The following is a 25746-nucleotide window of genomic DNA, read 5'->3' on the forward strand; positions in this document are numbered from 1 at the left end:
TCCCCAAGAAAAAACCCAAAAACTAGGCCTCTCCTCCCTGCCTCCAGCAAGGCAGCCCAAATTTCAACAGAGCTGCCACTCATCGTATCGAAGAACACAAGTGCAGAAATAATTAGCAATAGCAGTTAAGACTTATATACCGCTTCATAGGGCTTTCAGCCCTCGCTAAGCGGTTTACAGAGTCAGCATATTGCCCCCAACAACAATCCGGGTCCTCATTTCACCCACCTCGGAAGGATGGAAGGCTGAGTCAACCCTGAGCCGGTGAGATTTGAACAGCCGAACTGCAGAACTAGCAGTCAGCTGAAGTAGCCTGCAGTGCTGCATTTCACCGCTGCGCCACCTCGGCTCTAATTGGCACAGGGGGGGCGACCTGATCAAAAAAAGCAAAACCAAAACGGATTTCATTCTTGCATTTGCCGGAGTCCTTGCCCCCACGAGGCAATGGGGGATTTTCTGCTTCTCCAAAGCCCACCCACCTGCACGCATGCCTAGGACTGACACCCCCTCCTCACCTTGTCTCAAATTGGGTTGAGGTCTTCTGCACTGACCTATTTCATCCCCCAACCCCCTTTTTTATATATATATATATATCGGGTCAGAGCCAGTGCTTCTCAACCTTGGCCCAGATGAAGATGCGGGGACTTAGCAATAGCAGTTAGACTTATATACCGCTTCATAGGGCTTTCAGCCCTCTCTAAGCGGTTTACAGAGTCAGCATATTGCCCCCAACAACAATCCGGGTCCTCATTTTACCCACCTCGGAAGGATGGAAGGCTGAGTCAACCCTGAGCCGATGAGATTTGAACCGCCGAACTGCAGTCAGCTGAAGTAGCCTGCAGTACTGCACTCTAACCACTGCGCCATCTCGGCTCTTGACCTATTTCATCCCCCACCCCCTTTTTTTATATATATCGACTTCAACTCCCAGAAGTCCACGCATCTTCAGCTGGGCCAAGGTTGAGAAACACCGAGAATGGTTAAGATTTGTCTTCATTGGGAAGAGGAAGCAAATGCCCCCCCCGGCAAATCGATCTCTCTCCCAAAGCTACCCGAAGACAAGAGTCCTGTCTTTTCTGACCTTTCCTCCCGCTGCCGAAATGGAAATAAATAAGAATTCAATTTAAAGAAAACCCTCTTTAAAAGCTTCCCTAGATTCAATACGTCCCCCATTTCATCAGGGGGTTCCCACCCCCCACCCCCGTTGCAACGTTGGGGGAAAAGTGTTGCCGAGACGCACTTTTCACGTGGGGCTGGGAGGTTGGGGAAGAGATCGTTGTGTACGACCGTCTCCGCAATCCCGCAACACGCTTCGTCAACTTTGGGCAAAGAAAAAGTGCAAAGAATTTTATTTCTTAAATCGTTCCAGCAAGAGAAGAGAATTCCATCCAACTGAAGGGAGTCTTGAAAAGGGGCAAAAAACCTGAACTTTAAATCGCTACCAAGGGGAGCAACGGAAATGCAGATGTTAAAAACGGAGCAAGGCAAAGCTTATTTCTCGGCCTCTCCGAATGCCAGGGGGAGGATTCCCCTTCCTGCTGGTGGGCCCTGGAGTGTGTGGGGGGGGGGACGACCTCTGCAGGGACGGGAAGGGAGGACTCTGGATGGAACTTGGAGGGTTTGGGGTCTCTCTCTCTCTCTCTCTCAAGCAGGCAGGGCCTAAAACAGCTCCCCAAATGAACAGCAATACCGAAAGAAGATGGGTTGTGTGTGTGTGTGTGTGTGTGTATAGCTTGTTAACATTGGCTGCTCTCTTGAAAGGTGGCAATGGAAGAGACCATGAGAGATGACATCTCCCAAGTTGTCATGCACACACACACACACCAATTCTTCCTTCCCATTCCCCCCCCCCCCCCGGCTGAATCTCCTTCCTTCTTAAACACACACACACACACACACAACCTTGGCAACAACACTGGAGTGGGTTGGGTGGGTAGAGAGATTAGGGGATTGCCACCACAACACAGAATTGTTCCACCCTTAAACGGGCTGGCGGGGGTGGGGGTTTGGGGGGGGCAGATATCTGATCAAGATTATTCATCTTTCCTCTACTTCGCCACATTCCTCATTCAACCACCACGACAACGAAAGATTGAATGAAATCCTGGCTATCACGATATAAACCTGAGATTATTATTTCTTTCTTTTTAAAAAAAAAACCTCTCTCTCTCTCTTTTTTTTTTTTTGGCAGTTTTACTTGAAAACTTTTGAACTAACACTCTTCCGTAGGATTCTCCGTTAAAAAAACCCTACAAGTCGTTATTTCTCCCAGAGGAGGAAAATAATTTCTCGAAACATCCACCGACCCAACAAATACATTAAAAATGATTACGTATCAAATTAAATATGATAAATAAAAAGCGTATTTACAATTTTTTCCCCCCTAACAACCAAACTTAATAAATTCAAAGTGTGCAAACTGAAGAACATCCAACATTCAGATGTTAGTCCTTTAAACTTCACGCATGACCTATCTTACAAAAAAACCAAAAAAACCCCTAATATTTAAAAATACGCATTGCATCTATTCAGACGTAAAGGAACTTGCAAAAATGTTTTAAGACTAGGAAAAAGAGTTATTACACAGGCACTTCACAGGTTAACAATCTACAGTACAACTGAAAAGTATTTTGGCACCAATCTAGAATACTGAAGGAAAAAAATAAACTCCCACACAATTTGTCCTTTATATTGAATAACTATTCTGTCATCGCCAACATACACCCAACTAAAGTATCGGAAATGGGTACATCAGTTAAGAAGTGCAAAAAAATGAAGGATGCAAATCTTCTCAGAACTGGTCAAACTGTTTCCGTTGATGCTTGTCCGGATTTTCTATGATGCCCTAGTGACGTCTGATTATTTTGCGAGCGTACGTGGAAAACGATACCTGTCAAAACTTTTGAACGCAAATGCCATTTTTGGAAGCTGCCTCGCTCCGTAAGGTCCATGAAAGGCTGCATCAGATGATGCTCCCCTAGAGTAAGCATTCCTCAAAAGCTCTGGCCTCGGGCTTCCCTCGTCAAAACTGCGAGGTTGAAGTCAAGTACTCCTTTTACAAAGTCCGTTAAAAAAACAACACGACAACGAAGGCTTGACGGGCAGCTGAGGGGGCGAAGACAGGACGGGGCTCCTACCTGGGAAGAGAATCTGATGGCCTCGAAATCTCTTATGGCTCTCGTGGTTAAAAAAAGAAAATAGGAATTATTTCGTTTTTGTTACGCTCCCAGGGAATTGGGACACCCCGGTTCTCAAGACACAGCAGCCCCTGGAGAGCCCTGAGGGCGAATGGCTTGACAGATTCCCCTGGACGGAGCGGGAAGGCCTGGGAGGGTCCCACGGGTGCCACGGCGGCCAGTTCCTTCCCCAGGAGCCCCGCTACAGGCAGGAGAGCTGCGACGCTTTGGAAGAAGGGATCTCCAGCAGTGCCTGAACCGTGAGTCCGACCTTGACCAGTCCTCGCTCTTCCAAAATGTGATGGGGCAAGCAGAGCCTTTCCTGGAAAAAGGAAGAGAGACCCCCCCAGCGTGAGATTCTTCTTCAGAATAAACCCAGAGTCCAGCTGATTAAAAAAAGCGTTTCCTTTAGGGGGGGGGGGGGAGTGTCAAAGACCAAGGCTGTAAAGGCAGCCTCTAAAGCAGGAGGGGTCTCCAACCGTGGCAATGTTAAGCCTGGTGGACTTCGACTCCCAAAATTCCCCAGCCTTACTCTAAAGGGCAGGACTTCCTTCGGGACAGAGACACCTCCCTCCCTCCCACACACATACACCCGCCGGGCAAAATCACAGGCTGCTTCTCAATCCCTACATCAATGCCGTCCTGGGGGGGGGGAGGGGGGGAAGCAGAAGAAGGAAGGAGAGAAGGTGGAGGAAGGAAAGCGGGAGATTGACAGGTTAAAGGGGGGAAACGCCCCACCCTCGGTTCCCAACAAGCCACTTCCGGCCAGTCCCAACGGCTAAAACAGGGGTCCTCAAACTTTTTGAAAAAAGGGGGAGGGGGAATTCACAGTCCCTCAGTCCTTTGGGGGGGCGGACTGGGTGGGTGTGGCTAGGTGGTCATGTGACTGTGTTGGCGTGGTGCTCGCTCGCTCCCTCTCTCTGGAGGCTGGGGAGGCCAAAAGCGACCCCTGGTTTTGGGCTCCTCGACCTCCAGAAGGTGGGGGGGGAGGGCAGTTGGTAGGTGGGGGCGATGTGGGTGGGGCAGCCTTAGGGTCCCTTGCGGGCTGGATTAATGGCTTCGGTGGGCCGTATCCAAACCCCCCCCCCCAGGCCGTAGTTTGAGGACCCCTGTGCTAAAGTGTGAGTGCATCTTCAGAAACACCCCCCCACAATGGACAAAGGAAGGGGAAAGGCCCGGTTTCCTTCAGGGGACGGCTGTGGCTCAAAGGGTCTCATCCCCACAGGAACTCCAATTATCCCCTGCTCCCCCACCCCTCCAATATTGCCATGCTGTTTTTCTCCCCGAGATCAATAGAAGGGCCGCCTTCCTTCCTGGCCTAGCAGGACAGTTCCACAACTGTGGCCGCTTTTAAGTAATTGTTAAGTAAATTAAGACCTGCGGACTTCAAATCCCAGAACTCCCCTGCTCGAGGATGAGGCACACTGCTCTGTGGGGACGGGGGCTCAAACCAGCACCCCCAAACACCCCCCCTCTTCTGAACAAAGGCCTCCCAGGTCTGTACCCCGACGCCTAAACCCTCCTCTTTCGAGAGAGATCCCACAGCTAATCCTCCACTTACAACAGCCCATTCAACAGGTGACTAAAAACAAGTGACTTACGACCACCTCTCACTCTTACGACTGATGCAGCGTTCCCGTGGTCACGGGATCAAAATCCAGACGCCGGGTCAACTGACTCACATCGATGACGGTCACAGTGTACCCGTGATCCCCTTTTCGCGACTTTTCGAGAAGCCGAGTCAGGGGTGGGGGGGGTGGGGGGGGAGCCAGATTCATTTAACGACAGTGTTCCTAATGTAACCGCCGCCGCGGTTCGCTTAATAATTGTGGCAAGGAAGGTTGTAAAGCGGGGGCGAAACTCGCTTAACGTACGCCTCGCTTGGCAACAGAAATGCGGGGAGGTCAAGACGAGGACCGCCCGTTATGAGGTAGTAATCTCCCCCCGCGACTGGCGTCGTTGAGCACCTCAGCAATTTACCTGCGCCACGCCCAGTTTTTTGCAAGCGTCCAGGAAGTTTTCAACGTTTCTTCGGCATTTTGCCATACTGAGCTTAGGCTGTTGAGAGAGAGAGAGAGAGAGAGAGGCCGGAGGGTCAAGAGGAACAATCCAACCAAGGAGGAGGAGGAGGAGGAGGAGGAGGAGGAGGAGCAGGAGAAAAGGATCCTTTGCCTATTCCCAAGATTAAGAGAGATTTCCTGCAGGCAAAGGCTGCTCCGGAACCCGCCGGGACTTAGGGAGGCAATGCGCGCAGCTCAACTCACCACAGCCGGTGACGGGACGTGAATGCTGGCCACGGAGCGCGGTCTGATGTGGTTGGCCAGGTGGCAGAGGACCACCCCGTCCATGAGAGCGGCTCCGATATCCTCGGGCAAGCTGACCTTCAGCCGCGACTCCAGGTTCTAGGGGGGAAGGAGACGCAACTCAAGGTCCAAAGCCCAGCTTCTCGCGCAGCTTCCCCCCAAGAGAGCCACCGGCAGCCCCAACGCCCGTCCCATTGAAGCGGGGGGGGGGCAGTCTCCAATCGTGGGAACTTTCAAGACCCCCATGGACTTCAACTCCCAGAATCCGTTGCTGGCTGGGGAATTCTAGGAATTGAAGTCCACAAATTGCCACGGTTGGGAGTCCTCCCGCCCCGCGTGAAAGGAAAATTACACTGCGCAGTTGTTTAATCTGCTCCCTTTCTTCCCGCAGGTGCTCCATTTTCCTCCTCATGGTGAATCCGGGGTCCACCGTGCTGTAGTCTTGACGAGAACGCCCGAACGCTAGAAAGGGAAGCAGGACCACTGAAAACGAGGCGGCCCCAGAGAAACGGCTCGCCGACGATGCCGCGTGGAGGTGCCTCCCCCCCCCCCTCTGTTGCTTCACTGACCCTCAAATCCCATAAACTAAAACTGCTTCCGGGTACTACCATGGGCATTCGTCACACAAGAGGGGTGGGGGTTGTGGTGTGTCTGTCAGAAACCAAGGTTGCGTTAAAAAAACAACAACCCACCGAATTTGTGCCAAGGAACCGAAGGAGGCGTTCTAATGGATGAACTCCTTCTCCTTGCCTCGTTCGGCGTGGGAGAGAAATGTGATTTAGGCCATCCACCCATCCATACTAGCCCAACTCCCCTTGAGCAAGGAATGGCCGTCCAAAATCCTGCAGCATCCCAGAGGGTCTCCATGGGGGGGGTCAGGCGTTGCAAAGCAGGGTCTCCGGAACCGAAGGACTGAGTCCGCAGTGTCCTGGCCCAATTGGCAAGGCAGTTGCTTGGCCTTCTACTTTGTACTCTCTGCCCTGCCTGTCACTCAACCGTCCTGCTTTTCTTCCAAACTCAACCTCTCTGTCCTCCGACCTCCGAAATATTCTAAGCAATCTCCGACTAACACCCCCTCCGTCCCCCCCCCCCCCCAAAGACCTGGAGAACGGCCGCAGGATTTGGCTTTGGCTAGTCCAGAGAAAAGAAGGACCAGGGGTGACGTGATAACAGTGTTTCAGTACTTGGGGGGGCTGCCACAAAGAAGAGGGGAGCCCAATCTATTCTCCAAAGCAAGGCAGGACAAGAAGCAACGGATGGAAACTAACCAAGGAGAGAAGCAACTTGGAACTAAGGAGGAAATTCCTGACAGTGAGGACAATTAATCGGTGGGACAGAAGTTGCCTCCAGAGGTTGTAGGGTGTCCATCCCTGGAGGTTTTTAAGAAGAGACTGGACAGCCACTGGTCTCAAATGGTATATGGTCTGTTGTGGCCCAGCAGGAGCCGTTGGAGCTGCCACCAGACTCCGACAGCGAGGGGCCCTCTGAGTCGGCTCTGGAGGATGTGGAGGACCCTGGACAGGGTTCCGACTCTGAGCAGGGCGCAGAGAGACTGGTTGGCCACCAGGAGGCACCTGAGCCTTGGACCAGTGGGGAGGAGACTAGGGAGAGTGAGCCTGTTGCCAGTAGTGAGTTGTTCCTGGATGCCCGGCGCCGAAGAGCTAGTAGGCGTCAGGAACAATTACACAATTACAGGAGGTAATTGCGCTCAGCTGGTGGCCATTAGGCTCCTCTCCAGACTATAAAAAGGCTACTTGTGCACACGGCCCTCTTTGCAGAAGTCAACGCAGTGATTAAAAGTTGGAGAACTTTTGTACCTAACTTGGCAGGCTGGATTGCTGCCAGGGTTATCTGTTTGTTCTGCTTGGCTTTCAGCCACCGAGGTTTTGGTGTCTTGCTATTAAAGTACATTCCAGTTAAGCTTGTCTCGGCATTCGTTATTGGACGGAGGAGGGGGTCAGAACAGGGTCTCCTGCTTGAGCAAGGGGTTGGACTACAAGACCTCCAAGGGCCCCTTCCAGATCTAATCTGATTCATTACAGTCCTCACCTGATCGGGGCTTCAACCCAAAAGGGCCATGGGGACTCCCGTCTGCCCGGTCATAATCCTTGAAAAGGAGGGAGGAGAAGCAGAGCTGTTAAGATGGCCACAGAGGGCAACCCACGGCATGCAAGCGTCAAGAACCCAGGGGCTTCAGCCGAAAAACCTCTATGCAGAGAAGATGCTTTGCCATTCCCCAGTCTGGAGAAAAAGAAGCTGGGTGCCCACCCAGTTCTCTGCCCTAATGACCATCTGGGTAGGCGGGGCTCAGTGGTCATGTGATCATGTGGGTGTGGCCAAGTCAATGTCACTCAGGTCAATGGGCACTTCGCCTTAGTTGTTACAATGGTAATAAGGGTTAACCGGAGAGGCAGTTTCTGTAAGCAGGGCAATAAAGGTTAGGCTAGAAACAACACCAGAATGTTTCCTTCCTGCCTTCCTTACAGGATTAGCCCTGTAACGTGGAAAAAAACAAAAGGAAATTTCTTCCAACAACCGGTTCTCCGAACTGCTTAGAAATTTACCAACCGGTTCTCCCGAACAGGTGCGAACTGGTTGAATCCCACCACTGGTGCCCGCAGCCCTTTGGCCACAGCGGGGGGGAATTCCTGAGAAAGGGGCACTCGGTGCTTATAAAAAGTTCCATCTATGCCAGGAGCACAGAGCCCCGAGGAAAGAGGAGGGGAGACCTTCTCTAGAAAGACCCCCCCTCCCCAAAAAAGCCCTTTGCTAACATGTTATCTTAAAACGATGGAAAGAATTCAGAAACTTTTTCTTCTCCTTCCAAACATACGTTGCACCCCTTCCACAATATATTTCAGATCACTCTTGGGAGTGGGCTTCCGCTCTGCAGGCCACGCCAACTACAGCAAAAACTGCACGTGGCGGTTAAAATCCCCTTTTGTGACACTAAAAAAAACATATACATGGCTCAGGAGCAGCGTATTTGCGAGACCGCCTACTGCCACATACCTCCCAACGGCCGATAAGATCCCACAAGGTGGGTCTCCTTAGGACGCCGCCAGAAGGACAGTGTCGGCTGGCGGGCCCCCCCGGAGGAGAGCCTTCTCTGTGGCTGCTCCGACCCTGTGGAATCAGCTACCCCCAGAGGTCCGGACCTCACCCACCCTCATGGCCTTCAGAAAAGCTGTTAAGACCTGACTATTCCGGCAGGCCTGGGGCTGTTGACCTCACTATGTAGGGTTCAGCCCCAATCTGAACGTATGCGTGTTGGAGAATTTTTAAATTTTTTATTTTTATTTTGTTTGTTTTCTTTCTTGTTCTGTGTAAGCCGCCCGGAGTCTTCCGGGATTGGGCGGCCTATAAATCTAATAAATTAAATTAATTAAATATACACAGAGACAGACAGACAGACAGACAGACAGACAGACAGACAGACAGACAGAGACTTGTACCTCGGATGAGACGGGAGACTGTGGAGACACATTAGCATGATCACTGTCTTGCTACAAAACGAAACCAAAAAAGTGGAAATTTTGTAAGATGAAATGTTTAAAATGAAAAGTTGGGTCAGACAATAGCGCAATGCATGTGGGGGTACAAACAGGGGTTTTCCCCAAACAGACACACATACAGCTAAACAGAGGGAGATGCCTGGAGATGCCTCTTTTTTGGGGTGTGTGTCTGTGTGTGTAAAGTTTTATATTTTCCCCTTTCAAATTCATTCATAAATATACATTCTTAGAATTGCTATTTAACAGTTGTCTATTCATCATTAGTCTCTATACTCATTTTTACACAGACACACATACATATATATACATATATATATATATATATATATATATACATATACATATACATATACATATACATATACATATATATATATATATATATATATATATATATATATATATATATATATATATATATATATATATATATTGTGGCCCAGCAGGAGCCGTTGGAGTTGCCACCAGACTCCGACAGCGAGGGGCCCTCTGAGTTGGCTCTGGAGGATGTGGAGGACCCTGGACAGGGTTCCGACTCCGAGCAGGGCGCAGAGAGGCTGGTTGGCCCCCCAGGAGGCACCTGAGCCTTGGACCAGTGGGGAGGAGACAAGGGAGTGTGATCCCGACGTCATGCATTGGAGCAGTGGGGAGGAGCCCAGGGAGTTGTTCCTGGATGCCCGGCAACGCCGGGCAGATCGACATAGAGAGAGCAGCTACGCAGTTACCAAAGATAATTGGACCCGGGTGATTGTAATTAGGCTCCTCTCAGGATAGTATTTAAAGAGAGACTGGGAGGAGCCTGGTTTTGCAGGAGTCAACGTCATTCCTAACTGCTGGAGAAGCTGTTATCTGTCGAAGTCTGAGTTACTGCCAAGGTTCTTATCTGTTTGTTATGCTTGGCTTTCAGCCACCGAGGTTTTGGTTTCTTGCTAATGAAGTGCTGTGACATTCCAGTTAAGCTTGTCTCGGCATTCGTTACTGGACGGAGGAGGGGGTCAGAACATATATATAATACTGTTTGGGCCACTTTCTTGCAACCCAGCGCCTGCATCTTATTTTGCAACAGCTTTACTCCTTCCATCTTCTCAACCTCCCTTCTCCGCCTCCTTCCTTCCTCCTCTCCTTCCTTCTTCCCTCTCTTTCCCTTCCCCTCTTTCTTACCGTCTCTCCTACTCTCTCGGCTAAGGGATCTGCGCCTCTGGGGCAAACGGGATTCCATCTTGGGTTAAAGACCAAAAGGAGATTCTGCTTTTCATTGGCTCATCAGAAAAGGGACTTTCAGCCCCTCTGCTTCTCTGACACCGTAGCCTACAGACGTAGCATTGGCTAAGAAACTCTGCTGGCCCAGCCCCTGGACAGCTGTTTGGGACCTGCTCACCTGGTAAGTAGCTTAAAATGTGAGATCAGTTCCTCCCTAATCCTCCTAAATTTCTCCCAGATTATTTCTGGGAGATAATATCTAATTATCTTTCTTGCAGATAAGATCTTCCTCGTTTCTATGCCTGGTTATTTATTAAAGCATGCGCAATCCACCCTTCAGCAGATCCCTGGGGCGGCAGAGATTTCATAGAAACCAAGGTTTGAAACAGGGCAGAGCGCTGCAAAAAAACCAAGAGATAATTGAAGACCGGTTCCTGGACAGGCCGTGGGAGATATTCAGAAGCCTCGATTCATCTCCATGAGATTGTATCCAATGGCTCTAAGCTATCTTGAATTGATGGGCTGTCGATCTAAATTGTGCTCCGGTATTATTTCTCCGCAAGAGGGGAGGGAAACAACTTTGCACGCCAGCATTGGGTGGAGAATTTAAAGAAGGATGTTAGGGAATCCTTGATTCCCACCGTTAAAGTTTCATTTCGTCTCCCGCTCCTCACTTACCTCGTCGTTTTCGTTTCCACTGGAGCTCTTCCGCGAAGACTTGTACTGAAAAACAGAGAGATTGCAAAGCCTGATTGTGTTTGTTTCATCACTTCCGACTCTCTTGCTTCATCCTCTCACCACATAACCAATCCACCCGGAGACAAGAGACGCGGGGCCACGCTGGCATAGCCGCAGAATCTTTAGGGGGTGTTCTCTTGGGGGCTTAAAAGGCTGGTCAAGAGACGATGTGTAATGCTGAGGCTCAGTAACCAGGATAATAAATTGGATTTGGCTTCCCAGAGGAAGAACTGCACGACCAAAAGGCTCTCTCTAGAGAAAGGCTTATTGGTGCCCATTCCCATAATAATCCTAGCTGCATTTCCTCAAGGATAAACTCTGCTGCTCTCCAAATAATGCATTCCCTAGCAGGCATCCTTAGTTTCAACACCTTGGTATGAAGGGACAGGATGAGCCTTCTGCAGGTGCCATCAGCTGGACAATGCCGGCTGGCGACGCCTTGGAGGAGGGCCTTCTCTGTTGCCGCTCCGGCCCTATGGAATGAGCTACCCCCAGAGATCCGGACCCTACCCACTCTCATAGCCTTCCGAAAAGCTATCAAAACCTGGCTATTCCGACAGGCCTGGGGGCTGTTGACCTCGGGATTGAGGTCCAGCCCCGCTTAGATTGGATGCATGTTGTGTCTCTTTTAAATTTGTTGTGTTTTATTTGTTTTTAATCCTTTTTTAATTTTTGTTTCTGTAAGCCGCCCAGAGTCCTTCGGGATTGGGCGGCCTATAAATTTAATAAACAGTAACAGTAACAGTGTCTTATACTCTGGTGCGTTTTATACTCTGAAAAATACAGTAGGTTGTTTGCAAGCATTTTAAAAGGCAGGATGTGGCTCTGTCTGGGGCTGGAAATCTTTTATGGACTGAAAAAGGCAAAAAAATAATAATCTACAGTACGTGATTTGTGAGTTTGATTATGGGAACAAGGGCGTTTTGATCTAAACTCAAAAGAGAGAAGATAAAATTCAAATGCATTTATAATACCGAAGGCCTTTTTTTTTTTAAAAAAAAAATCTTTTTTTCCTACTATTTCTCTTTCACTTCTCTATTCTTTTCTCACCAATTTTCTTCCTTATAAGCAATAGCAATTCGACTTATATACCGCTTCATAGGGCTTCCAGCCCTCTCTAAGCGGTTTACAGAGCCAGCATATTGCCCCCAACAACAATCCGGGTCCTCATTTCACCCACCTCGGAAGGGTGGAAGGCTGAGTCAACCTTGAGCCTGGTGAGATTTGAACCGCCGAACTGCAGCTTAGCAGTCAACTGAAGTGGCCTGCAGTACTGCACTCTAACCACTGCGCCACCTCGGCTCTTGGAAAAGTTTTTATTCTGTTCATTATTATTTTTTTGGCCAAGAAAAATAATTACAAACGTGACTTTTAAGTTCTCTTTCAGGGGTTTCTGACACTTTCTAAGGGCAGAAATGGGTTATATATTCTTAGGCTGATCTTTTGGTTAGTTGGCAGGCAGAGGGGAAAAAAAAAAAGAAGGGAGGGGGGGCTTACTTTGAAATACTCCCTCCTGATCTGCTTGCTCCGCCGCCTTTCCTCGTTCTGCCAGATGACCGGCTGCAAATCTGGCCAACGGGGGCCGTCCGGGTGTCCCTTCTGATTTTCCAGAGACTGCAGAGAGAAAAACAATCTCTAAGACTTTGGATCTATGAAGTTTACCAGGATCGTCCCACGTCTCCAGTGAAACGAGCAATGCTCTTCCCAAACTAGCCTTCCAGCCTTTTTGCCAGCAAGGCAAATCACAAATAAATGGAATTCAGAAGGCAGGGGAGCCACGGATGCATTTGCATGCGTGGCGTTCACTCCGGTTCTCTGGTGAACGTAATGCTCAGAGCAATTAAGGGCTTTCACTTCCAATCAAGAACAAGAGCATACCTTGCACGGGCTGGGAAATGGAATAAAAAACATGCGAGCGAAATGATCAGTGTTTGCACTGAGAGTGTTAGACAGCTGGCAGGGCTTCATCATTATTATTAAATCAAAACACTGACAGTGACTAGTTGATATATTGTTCCATAGATCGATCTACCTGTTCGCTGGTAAAAATATTGATGCAATTCATGGAATTCGCCCACTTAACTAAACATCACACTGCGCAATTGGCTTGGATTAAAAGTAAAGGTTTCCCTTGCACATCTGTCCTAGTCGTTCCCGACACTAGGGGGCGGTGCTCATCTCCGTTTCAACGCTGAAGAGCCAGCGCTGTGCGAAGACGTCTCCGTGGTCATGTGGCCGGCATGACTCAACGCCGAAGGCGCACGGAACGCTGTTCCCTTCCCGCCAAAGGTGGTTCCTATTTTTCTACTTGCATTTATTACCTGCTTTCGGACTGCTAGGTTGGCAGAAGCTGGGACAAGTCACGGGAGCTCACTCTGTTACACGGCGCTGGGGATTTGAACCGCTGAACTGCTCACCTTTCTGATTGACAAGCTCAGAGTCTTAGCCACCGAGCTCCCGTGTCCCCTTGGTACCTTGGTTTGGATTAAAAGCCTATCGATGCCACCTAGGGTACGTGGCTCTTGGGGCAATCTGCAGGAATCCCACTGCAGATCTCATTGCTGGGAAAGGACAACTGTGGGTTTTACCCAGAGGACTAAACGGCCGAGGAGAAAATCCCAGCAAAATAAAGCAAAATGTGAAGCGTTTAGGGTTGAATTTCTTCATCCAACGTTATTAAAAACTGCTGGACTTGACAAGGCCTCCTAGGAAGCTGATCAGAATTTGGGGGTAGCTGTTCAAATGCTCCCCAGCGGCAGAGCGTCACGCGATCTGTCGCAATTACCGCACTGCACAACAGGCGCCACAAAGGAATCCCACCCGATTATCCGGCGCCAGGCGCACTTTCCACGAACGAAGGGAGCTCGTTTGCAACCCAAGATATAAAGAGCGATCAAACGTGGGAGCGAAGAAACATTTTGCGAGGAAGAAGCCGAACAATTACAGCCGCCCGGGGAGAGCTGCCGGATGCTTTCACCGCTCTGCATTACCTGCCAGCTGCAGGGGGAAGACGGAGAATTTGCTTCGTCTGCAGAAAGGCTGCACACACACACACACAAAAACAAAATATAACAAAGCATAAAGTTGTTAGCTTTAAAAAGAAAAACCCCTTCTTTCTTTATTAAATGTGTGCGGCTCTTCACTCAAAACGTGCAACTTTTCTCGCAGTTTTTCCCAGGACCCAGGGAGCCCATTTCTAATCTGAGCTGAAATATTACCAATATGTATATTTATAACCAAATAACCTACGTATTTTAGGACTCATTTTTTAAAAAAAATCCCTAAAGAAAAGCACAAGCAATGTGGGAAACTATAAAATTTTAAACGTTCACAGTAAAAGGAAGTATTATTTTTTTTCCCCCCGAGGTCTGCATTTCTCCAGACGTGACTTCTGGGAGGTGAACCGTATTTTTCAGAGTGTAAGACGCTCCGAAGTATAAGACGCACCTAGGTTTAGGTTTATTAGATTTATATGCCGCCCTTCTCCCAAGGACTCAGGGCGGCGTACAACATTAAAAGAAACACATAATGCAAAAGTTAAAAAGAAATTAAATAGAATATCCCAAACAAACCCAATTAGAATTGACAATAACATTTTTTTAAAAAAAAATCAAATTAAAATTAACAGTGATCAATAATTTGTTTTGTTCAGGCCAGGCTGGCTTGCTGGAAAAGCCAACTTTTTAGGGCGCGTCGGAAGGACCGGAGGTCAGGGATTATACGAAGCTCCGGGGGCAGCTCGTTCCAGAGGGAAGGCGCTCCCACAGGCTCTCCCCCTACAGGGCTATATGTAGCTATAACAACATTCTTTCTAGAAAACCAAGGTCATCGTTTGTCTTTGCACCTCTGCACCTGACCGGAGCTGGCTCGCCCTACTGAAGAGAGTCCGGAGCTGTGAGGTTGGTGCAGCCCCCACGTCCTTTCCAGAAATCCTTTCGCACACATGATCTGAATAAGACTTCACTGTGTCCTGTCAGGCCTCCAGTCATATTCCTCTCTGGATCTTTGGCCTGCCACACACACTCTTATTTTACTAATGCTGTTTCATTAGTGGGGAAATGGGAAGGGGGGATTGTACGGAGTTAGATGATATGTAGCCATAACAACATTCTTTCTAGAAAACCAAGGTCATTCTTTGTCTCTGCATTTCTGCACCTGACCGGAACTGGATGGGTGGAAGCTGCCAGCATGGCAGTGGAAGATTGGACCATGTGATGGACTTGTGGGTGCGGGGGCAAGATCGTGAACTTTCAGCGTTCCAAATACCATCCAAATTTAAATCAGAGTCCAAGGCAAAGGATTGCTCAAAGTTCCAATTTATGAAGAGAGCCATGTTGGCACATCTGGGAAAACCCGAATCTGAGAGCTCCCCGATTTTCCCCACCCAGTTGAAAGCTCAAGATCTTGCCCCCCATACCCACAAGTCCATCCCATGGTCCAATCTCCCACTGCCACCCTGGCAGCTTCCACCCATCCAGTTCCGGTCAGGTGCAGAAATGCAGAGACAAAGGATGATGACCTTGACTTTCTAGAAAGAATGTTGTTATGGCTACATATCATCTAACTCCGTACAATCCCCCCTTCCCATTTCCCCACTAATGAAACAGCATTAGTAAAATAAGAGAGTGTGTGGCAGGCCAAAGATCCAGAGAGGAATATGACTGGAGGCCTGACAGGACACAGTGAAGTCTTATTCAGATCATGTGTGCGAAAGGATTTCTGGAAAGGACGTGGGGGCTGCACCAACCTCACAGCTCCGGACTCTCTGCAGTAGGGCCAGTTCCCCAAGAGTAACCTTCAGAGGGTCCCTTTCAGAGGCCCTTTGTTTCGGGGGGCCCCTCTGCAAAATCTTTTTCACGCAACAAGCTCACACCAATGGTTTTCATCTATTTCCCTCCCCCTCAACGCGTAAAGCCCCCTCCGTACCTTTTTTCTGTGTCCACAGTCTGTTTTGGTCGGTTTCTCGTGCTTGTCGGGGTGGAGTGATTCAGGAGCCTGAAAGCAATAAAAATGTCCCCGGATGACACGCAGGTTCATGGAAACAGCTTCAGCTCTGCGTTTTCTTTGCGCCGAGCTTGAGCTCTTGCAGCCTTTGCTGAGGAAGGCCCGTTTCCCCCTCCCCCCCATTCTCCAGCGAAGACCCCCGGCTAGGCTGCCATTCCCTGGTCTGGCTTTTAACCCTGGCCAGGGGTGGGTGGGGTGTCAAGCTGTCCTTTGAGGTTGCGGGGGACAGTCTGGGAAAAGGGAGCCGAGAAGGAGCAAAGTCACGAGGGAAGGAATAGCAAGGAAAGACAAGGCTGGAACCAGGAGGATTGACAGGAAAGGCGGAGAGAAATAAGAAGGAAACAGGGGCTCCCTCAGCACAGGTTGTCTGAACCGAATCCCACCCTAGTCGGGCCAGAAGAGAGGCAGGAGGGCGGAGCGTCTTCCATCTAATCTTGCAGGACCAAGGGAAAAGTGGGGGGGTCTTCCCAGCTGACCAGCAGGGTCATTCTTCCCCCTTCCAGGAAGTGGCCCGTAGTGGATCACTGACCCCCCCCCCCATGTCTGAACAAGAAGAGTCTCCTTTTCTTTAAATGCTGTGTATTTTTCAGAGACGCACCAAGGTTTTGAAGAGGCAAATTTTTTAAAAAAAAAAAAGTTTTTGCACTCTGCAGACCTCCCAAAAACGGACCGTTTTTCATGAAAATGGCCCGTTTTTTTTTCTTAAAAAAAAAAAAAAGGGCCTAAATAGCCCTTAGGGGGCTTATAGAGTGCTCCTGGGGGGTGGGCAAAAACGAGCAAAAAAAATGGTCCGTTTTTCATGAAAACAGGCTGTTCTTTGTCAAAAAAAGGGGGGGGGACACAAATAGAGTCCTCTGGGATTGGGCGGCCTATAAATCTAATAAATTAAATTAAATTAATTAAATTAAATAGCCTTTAGAAGGCTTATAGAGTGCTCCTGGGGGCTGGGGGGGGGGGAATTGAGCAAAAAACACGTCTGTTTTTTGTCAAAAAAAAGGGGGGCATGTATAGCCTTTAGGAGGTTGGGGGGGGGGGGCAAAATTGAGCAAAAAAAAAGCTCTGTTTTTTTGCTCATTTCTGCCCTCCTCAGTCCCCGGGAGCACTCTAGAATCCTCCTAAAGGCTATGCACCGCCATTTTTGCGAAGGGGGTGGGGTTTCGGGAGGCCAAAAAATGCTGCATTCAGTGTATAAAACGCACCCAGATTTTCACCCTCTTTTTTTGAGGGGAAAAGGTGCGTCTTATACTCCGAAAAATACAGTACCGTCAAATAGTGATAGCAATAGCAGTTAGACTTATATACCGCTTCATAGGGCTTTCAGCCCTCTCTAAGCGGTTTACAGAGTCAGCATATCGCCCCCAGAGTCTGGGTCCTCATTTCACCCACCTCGGAAGGATGGAAGGCTGAGTCAACCTTTGAGCCGGTGAGATTAGAACCGCCGAACTGCAGATAACAGTCAGCTGAAGTGGCCTGCAGTACTGCACCCTAACCACTGCGCCACCTCGGCTCTTACAAAGATTCTTTTGCACCGAAGCAGCTTGAACCACACCTTAAAGGCTTGGTCTGGAATTTGGTCTCCAGGTAAGCATTCAAGAGAAACCCGTTTCCCAATTTGGGTCGAAGATCTCTCAAGATCCTTCCCAGAGGTGGGTATTTTTTTTCCAAGGTACCTGCTTCACAGGTGTGGTTGCCAAAGTTAAGATGGCAAATGTGAGGGTGCAAATTGAGGCCCCCGGACTCTACCGCAGCCATGGCCCTTCTGACTGCACACAGAGGAGAATCCCATTCTTACGACGGGGCAGTCAAAGACTTGAAACAAGTTTGCCTCCCGGAGTTGTGGGTTACTGGAGGTTCTCAAAAATAGACTGGACAACTCACCCCTCATGTCTCCCATTTCATTTTTAATGTCGGCCAGGGATTTTTCGGTGATCTCTTGATTCCTAGCCATATTATTCTGTATCGATAGCAAAGTTGTCTGTATATTTTGCAATGTGGGTGCCTTCTCTACCCAGCCATATTGTCTAAAGTTCTGTGTATTGTTGGAGGGGTTGTAGATGTGGACGACTGAGTAGGTAATGCTGAGGTTTTCCCCCCCCCCCTTTGCCCAGCTCATATCAATTAGGTTAAGAATATCCCACTGCTTCATAAGCTATCTGCTACCAGTTTAAGCAATGTTCCAACTTATTTTGCTGCTGTCTATAAGGAAACATATATATGAATATAGTCCCTTTGAACGGGCTGGCCTAGGAGGAGGTTGGACTAGAAGACCTCTGAGGTCCCGAGCAGTCAGGATGGCCACCAGGCACCTGAGAGGAATTTAGGACACCCAATTGTGGGGCTTGTCTTCAATTTTCCTCCCCAGACTTCCCCGTTAGACCAAAAACTGTTATCCGGAGGGTTGTTATGGGCTGGTCTCCCGTACATTCCCCAGGCCTCGAGTCCCCAGTACCTTGAGGGTTGGACTAGAAGACCTCTGAGGTCCCAAGCAGTCAAGATGGCCACCAGGCACCTGAGAGGAATTTAGGACACCCAATTCTGGGGCTTGTCTTCAATTTTCCTCCCCAGACTTCCCCGTTAGACCAAAACTGTTATCCGGAGGGTTGTTATGGGCTGGTCTCCCATACATTCCCCCAGGCCTCGAGACCCCAGTACCTTGAGGCGCGTCCTGCCACCCTGGTCCTCTGGAAAAGCTTTTCGCTGAAGGAACCTCTATAGCTTAAGGGCCTCCGTCTGAATTCGTGTGCCACGTACCCCAAGGTGGAGGAGGGAGGGAGCCGTGAAGAGTGACAGGAGAGCCGTTAGTAAAGTCAGCGGAAGAGAGAGAAAGAGGAGAGTGTAACCCACTTAAGACAAGAGAAGAAAACACACACACACCCAAAAAAGAAAAGGTTTTATGGCCAAGCTGTGGAAGATAACCCTTCGAAGAGGCCAGGAACTTTCTGAGTAGAGAGAAGGCTTTGGGGATCCTGTCAGCCTCTGCTTTGCTGCTGCCAATTACCTGGGTACTTGAGAGACCGCCTGCTGCCAATTACCTCCCAAAGACCCGTCAGATCACACAGGGTCGGCCTCCTCCGGGTTCCGTCCACCAGCCAATGCCACCTGGCTACTACCCGGGGGAGGGCCTTCTCTGTGGCAGCTCCGGCCCTTTGGAATGAACTCCCCGCGGAGATCCGGACCCTCACCTCTCTCCAGGCCTTCCGGAAAGCCGTCAAAACCTGGCTGTGCCGGCAGGCCTGGGGTTGATGAGTTCCCCTCCCCTCTCGACTGGTATGGCTGTGTGATTTTCGTGTATTTTAATTATGTGTACTGTTGTTTATGTTCCCTTTCCCCTTTGAATTGTTCGCCGCCCTGAGTCCCTCCTGGAGAAGGGCGGCATACAAATAAACCAAAACTGAAACTGAAACTGCTTCGGCTGCCATTGAAACAGGGAGGGAGGGGGCATGGTATCTGGGAGGGGAATCATTATGTGCTGGAGGAAGATTCTAGATGCTCATTGCGCATGTGGAGGAAGGGAGTTTCCCGCCAAGGTTAACTGTCCAGCATTCCAACCTGATGATGAGTTTTGAAGATATCTCCCACCTGACAATTGGGTGAATTATAATTGGACTATGGACTGGGGTGCCAAGGAGTGGGGATTGAATCATACATGATATTCTTTGCTTTCGCGCCTAATTAACCAGATTCAGCTTAGCTTCGCTACTGTTCATTTGTAATTAGTAAAAGTACGCTTCATTTCAAACAAATGGAGTTGAATGGTTTCTTTCCCATTAAATGAAGTCGCACCTGACAGATCCATTTGGGCAAAGGACGGAGGTGTGCATTTTAAAAGGTAGCAGCTAGATTAGCCCTAGAATCGTCTTCTTTCAGATCATCCTCTCCCAACTTGGTTCCTCAGATGCCGTGCAAACAGCGGGTCAGGGCAGACCCCTACCAAGGTGTCCCTGGCTTCCCACGGGACCCACAAGCTCTCTCGTACCTGTTCTTCTGCTCCTGCTGCAGAAGCTGGGCGGCAATTTTCCGTAAGTCGGTCACCTCCTTCAGGTCGTCATCTTCTTCGGCTGGTGCCTTTTCTTTCTGAATGCTAATCAATCAATCAATCAATCAATCAATCAATCAATCTATATTTCTCGGATAAAGTTAGGGTTTCCCACCTGGGCCAACTTTCAAGATGTGTGGACTTCAACTCCCAGAATTCCCCAGCCAACCTAGAATTGAGGGCCGAGGTGGCGCAGTGGTTAAATGCAGCACTGCAGGCTACTTCAGCTGACTGCAGTTCGGCTGTTCAAATCTCACCAGCTCAGGGTTGACTCAGCCTTCCATCCTTCCGAGGTGGGTAAAATGAGGACCCGGATTGTTGTTGGGGGCGATATGCTGACTCTGTAAACCGCTTAGAGAGGGCTGAAAGCCCTATGAAGCGGTATATAAGTCTAACTGCTATTGCTATTGGTAATTCCGGGAGTTGAAGTCCACACATCTTTAAAGTTGCCAAGGTTGGGAAGCCCCGATTAGATCCTTCTGCTCAGCAGATCCTATGTGTGAAGGGTCCCCAGTAGATCATTCCGAAACCCTGCCGGGACCCACCTCTTCTCCTCGCGCCAATCTTCACGTCGGTCATTCTTCTGTGGCTTCTCAGCTGACTTCCCTCGTTCCTTACACAGGTAGAGGAAAGAGGGGGGGAGGGTGAGTGTGCAGAAATCACTTTATTTAACTTTAGATCTAGAAAGCCTCCACGACTCATTCACTTTGTCTTACTACTTTTAAGACGCGGCTACCTTAATGTAAGAGACGGAGGATCCGGTCTGGGGATCTCCTTGGTCACATGCAGCCACATCCTCTGAGCTGGGATCCAGGTAATCACACACATCAGGGTCTAGGGATTTGTTTAAAAAGGAAAAGGGAGACATATATGTATGTATGTATGTATGTATGTATGTATGTATGTATCTATCTATCTATCTATCTATCTATCTATCTATCTATCTATCTATCTATCTATCTATCTATCTATCATCTATCTATCTATATCTATATCTATAAAAAATATATGCTTAATGGCTAAGACGTTTGCCTAAGATGCAATACAGCACAGGTTCAAATCCCAGCAAGGGTATGGCTAGCTGATGAGAGCTAAATAGCTTGAAATAGATCTATACTAGTCTCCCTTTATTTATTTATCAGCACAAATGCAACACAAATATAACAAAGGCAACAGTAAAAATATTGGGTTTCTGTCGTGATGGACTCTTGTGCCGAGCCGATTGACAGATAATGGAAGCTGTTAGCTTCCTCCCATAATTGGGGCTTACCAGGGGTTGTGACACTAAATATATAATATATATATATATATATATGTTTTTTTATTTGTGCTGATAAATAAATAAATGGAGACTAGTATAGATCTATTTCAAGCTATTTAGCTCTCATCAGCTAGCCATACCCTTACTGGGATTCGAACCTGTGCTGTATTGCATCTTAGGCAGATGTGTTAACCATTAAGCCACAGGTCTCCTCCTTATCAGCTATATATATGTCATATATATATATATACCGTATTTATCGGCGTATAACACGCAGTTTTAAAACTAAAATTGCAAGCTTAAACCCTGCCTGCGTGTTATACGCCGATACTGCGTGTTATACGCCGGGTCCCAAACTGCCTGCTCCAGCTGATTCACCGGCGCCCATGATACTCATAGAAGTGCAGCATCCATTTCATGGCAGCGTCGGCGGCTCTCCAGCTACCCTGCCTGATATAACCCCTACCTTGCAGCAGTGGCGGCAGCTCTCCAGCCACCTGCTGTTTGCTTTAACCCCATCATTGAACAAGCGGCGGCTGGAGAGCCGCCCGCTGCCTGATTTAACCCCATCCTAGCAGCAGCGGCTCGCAGCGGCCAGAGAGCCGCCCGCTGCCTGTATTTTTTCTCCATCATTGCGGGTGCTTACCTTCCCGCCCGCCTGCTCTCTGGTCCCAAGTGTACGCGCCGGCATTCTCCCAATCAGCTGTGAGTCCGCAGCCGCCCGCGCTGCTGTTACTTCTGCCGTACTTCTGACGAGTGACGTCCCTGACGTTACGCTGAGGACGTTACTCGTCAGCGCAATTAAAGGGGGAAATGAACCGCATGTCTGACGGTAACTTTTATTGTTTAAACAGCCATAGGTAAAATACTGTATATCCCTGATGGAATCAAGACAGAAGCGTTCAGCATATACAGCTGCTTTCAAGTTAAAAGTTGTAGAATATGCCAAGCAACATGGGAATAGGGCTGCAGCAAGGCATTTTGGAGAGCCACCAACAGAATGCACAATACGAGAGTGGCGAAAAAATGTCGAAAAAATCAAGATGTTACCAAAATCAAAATGTGCTTTGCGCAGTGGCATAACGAAATGGCCACAACTAGAAAGTAAAGTGAAGGAATTCGTCCTGAACCAAAGAAAAGCAGGCATTGCTTTATCAACAAAAATGCTGACTTTTGAAGCTGTGAAAATCAGCAAAGAGCTGCAAATCCAGGATTTTAAAGGGACAACGTCATGGTGCCAAAGATTTATGAAGAGGCATGACCTTCGGATGCGAACAAGAACAAGGATTGCCCAGCGTATGCCAGATGATTATGAGGAAAAGATAATACATTTTCATAGATTTATTATCAATGCAAGAAAAAGACAAAATTTTGAAATGGGTCAAATCGGCAACATGGACGAAGTTCCCCTCACTTTCGATGTTCCTTCAAATAAAACTGTGGATTCAAAAGGTACTAAAACAGTAACAATTAAAACTTCAGGGCATGAAAAAAATCGTTACACTCTTGTTCTTGCCTGCACTGCAGATGGAAATAAGCTGCCTCCATTGGTAATTTTTAAAAGAAAAACGTTACCAAAGGAGAGAATTCCTAGTGGCGTACAAGTGCATGTTCATCCAAAAGGATGGATAGATGAAGAAGGCATGAAGCTTTGGATTAAAAATGTGTGGGGGAAGCGCCCAGGTGCTTTGTTAAAGAAGTCATGCTTATTGGTATTGGACGCATTTAGATCTCATCTTACAGAAAGAACAAAGGCGGAGTTTCAAAAGTTCAAAACTGATATAGCAGTTATTCCAGGCGGACTGACCTCACAATTACAGCCATTAGATGTTTGCATTAACAAGCCCTTCAAAGCTTTTATGCGTGAAGAGTGGAATAAATACATGTGTGATGAAACTCAACATGAAGTTACAAATTCTGGGCGAATGAAAAGACCTAGCATTTCAAAAGTGTGTCAGTGGGTGAAAACATCATGGGACGCAGTCAAAGAAGATATTGTTATCAACTCTTTTAAGAAATGTGGCATAAGCAATGCTTTGGATGGGGAAGAAGACGAACTGATCTATGAAGACAGTGAAAGCAGTGAAAGCAGTGCTCAGTTTGATTTTGAGGATACAAGTGAAGATGAGGAAGAGTTTTTTGGTTTTCCAAAAAGCAGTGATTCTGATTAAGTTTTTTTGCTCAAAGAGGTGTTTTTTCATTTCATATTTGCCTTTTAAGAGGAGTTAATGTTATAATTCATGTTCTAATGTTATAAATTTTAATCCAACATTAAGTTCCGAGCTTCCAAGTCATTTATTTTTAATGAAAAAAATTTTTACTCAAATTTTTGTGTTAAAATGGGGGATGCGTGTTATACGCCGGTGCGTGTTATACGCCGATAAATACGGTATATATATATATATATATATATATATATATATATATATATATATATATATATATATATACACACACACACACACACACACATACACATACACACACACACACACACACACACACACATACATACATACATATATATATGGTTAGATTGACCGTATATAAAAGCAGGTCTTTCTCAATCTTTGCAACTTCCTCCCCAAAACCACCTGGATGTAGGTATTCTGATTGAGGCTTCCCAAGAGCCTGAAGCCAACTCCTGGTCCTGACAAAAAAAACCTTTTATTAATTTCTTGTGAATTCTGCTCATTCGCATCCAGCAAAGTCTTTCGAGGGAGGATTTACGGTCTCAGACCTTATCTGGCTTGGAGAGCTGCCAGGCCGATATGTGCAGAACTTGGCAAGGAGTCTTGAAGAGTCACGAGCCAATTAAGCGAACTCATTGTCTCCTGCAAACTCCACTCCCCTTTCGCTCCTCTTTTATTTCCTCTGGGAGGGGCCATTCATCGTCCACTTGTGGCCTCACTCCCAAGTCAACCCCTGTTCTTTAGCTCTTTCCTTTCGTCTGGCAACTCTGTGCATGCGCACACTGGGAACAGGCTCCAGCTGTTCTTCTGCCCCACTGATGTCTGACTCAGAAGGCAGCTGATAACTGTCATAGGGCCCTGGCCCCCACTCTGCCTCTGACCCAGAGCCCTCATCAGAGCCTTCCCCAGACTCCAGGACTGGCCCAGGTTCCTCCCCAACCTCCTCACTGTCCGAATCTGCTGCTAGCTCCACTGGCCGGCCACAACAGTAGGGATTTACCTTTATGCAATTCGGGTTTGTTCCCTAGCAACTGATTGTCATTTCGGAGTGTCTGTTCCCTTGTCGATTCCGACACCTGAGAGTGGAGGCTGACCGTGTCGTCATCGGATGGCTGAGGAAACACAGGGGACAACATCACAAGCCCTTCGCATTTGTCTTTCCGAGGAAGCCACAATTGCAAAACCGTTTTTTTCCGAGGAGGCCCCGTGTGATGCTGGGATCCCAACCGCAGCCCTTCCGAGAAGGAGCCCCCCCCTTGTTTCTTTCATGGAGCATCCAATACAGACATTCATTCAGTTATATAAATAGTTGTCACAACTCACAACACATCCAGAAATGCTTCAGTGGGGTCTAGTTTCATGTGCCTGATGAAGGAAAAAAAATTCAGGGAAATTTGATCCCCCCCCCCCTTTTTTTTGTTGCTATCAAATCTGTAAATTAATGTGGCATTTTCCAGCAACTTGCTGACCAGGCATGCTGATGAAATTCCTGCGCAAACAAGTCACACAACTGAGATTTGTGAAGTTGCAATACGCCTGAGGCCACCAGAGTAGGGGAGCCTGATGTATACAACTTCACTGTGCTGGAGAGTCACTTCTAACACAACTCCCAGAATTCCCCAGCCAGCATAACTTACTCTCTTGTAATCCCTTCCTCTGCAATCTCTCCACTTAGAAATCAGAGGTCTCCAAACTTGGCAACTTTAAGGCTTGTGGACTTCAACTCTCAGAATTCCCCAGCCAGCATAATTTACTCTCTTGTAATCCCTTCCTCTGCAATCTCTCCACTTAGAAATCAGAGGTCTCCAAACTTGGCAACTTTAAGGCTTGTGGACTTCAACTCCCAAAATTCCCCAGCCAGCATAACTTACTCTCTTGTAATCCCTTCCTCTGCAATCTCTCTACTTAGAAATCAGAGGTCTTCAAACCAGGCAACTTTACGACTTGTGGACTTCAACTCCCAGAATTCCCCAGCCAGCATAACTTACTCTCTTGTAATCCCTTCCTCTGCAATCTCTCCACTTAGAAATCAGAGGTCTTCAAACCAGGCAACTTTACGATTTGTGGACTTCAACTCCCAGAATTCCCCAGCCAGCATAACTTACTCTCTTGTAATCCCTTCCTCTGCAATCTCTCCACTTAGAAATCAGAGGTCTTCAAACTTGGCAACTTTATGACTTGTGGGCTTCAACTCCCAGAATTCCCCAGCTACCAGAGAATTCTGGGAGCTGAAGTCCACAAGTCTTAAAAGTTGCCAAGTTTGGGGATCCCCTCTTCTAACCCATCGTGTTCATTAAATGGACTGCAAAGATTGATCAGGC

At 48.1% G+C, this 25746-nt stretch overlaps 1 protein-coding gene across 1 annotated transcript in view; it reads right to left on the reverse strand.

The window, feature by feature from the left end:
• Positions 1–994: 994 nt before the first annotated feature.
• LRCH2 (leucine rich repeats and calponin homology domain containing 2) overlaps positions 995–25746 on the reverse strand; it is a 48533-nt gene continuing 23781 nt past the window's right edge. Inside the window, exons 9-23 of the mRNA XM_032228552.1 lie at positions 24426–24537; positions 20709–20806; positions 20518–20585; positions 19913–20017; positions 18589–18666; positions 15859–15927; positions 13923–13971; positions 12430–12546; positions 10873–10917; positions 8935–8985; positions 7529–7586; positions 5832–5941; positions 5441–5578; positions 5157–5234; positions 995–3498 (exon numbers count right to left, since the gene is read on the reverse strand). Coding sequence (XP_032084443.1) covers positions 3379–3498; positions 5157–5234; positions 5441–5578; positions 5832–5941; positions 7529–7586; positions 8935–8985; positions 10873–10917; positions 12430–12546; positions 13923–13971; positions 15859–15927; positions 18589–18666; positions 19913–20017; positions 20518–20585; positions 20709–20806; positions 24426–24537 — 1296 coding nt within the window. The 3' untranslated portion in view covers positions 995–3378. The remainder of the gene's footprint in view (positions 3499–5156; positions 5235–5440; positions 5579–5831; positions 5942–7528; positions 7587–8934; positions 8986–10872; positions 10918–12429; positions 12547–13922; positions 13972–15858; positions 15928–18588; positions 18667–19912; positions 20018–20517; positions 20586–20708; positions 20807–24425; positions 24538–25746) is intronic.

The sequence above is a fragment of the Thamnophis elegans genome, chromosome 12 (assembly GCF_009769535.1).
Source record: "Thamnophis elegans isolate rThaEle1 chromosome 12, rThaEle1.pri, whole genome shotgun sequence".
NCBI lineage: Eukaryota > Metazoa > Chordata > Lepidosauria > Squamata > Colubridae > Thamnophis > Thamnophis elegans.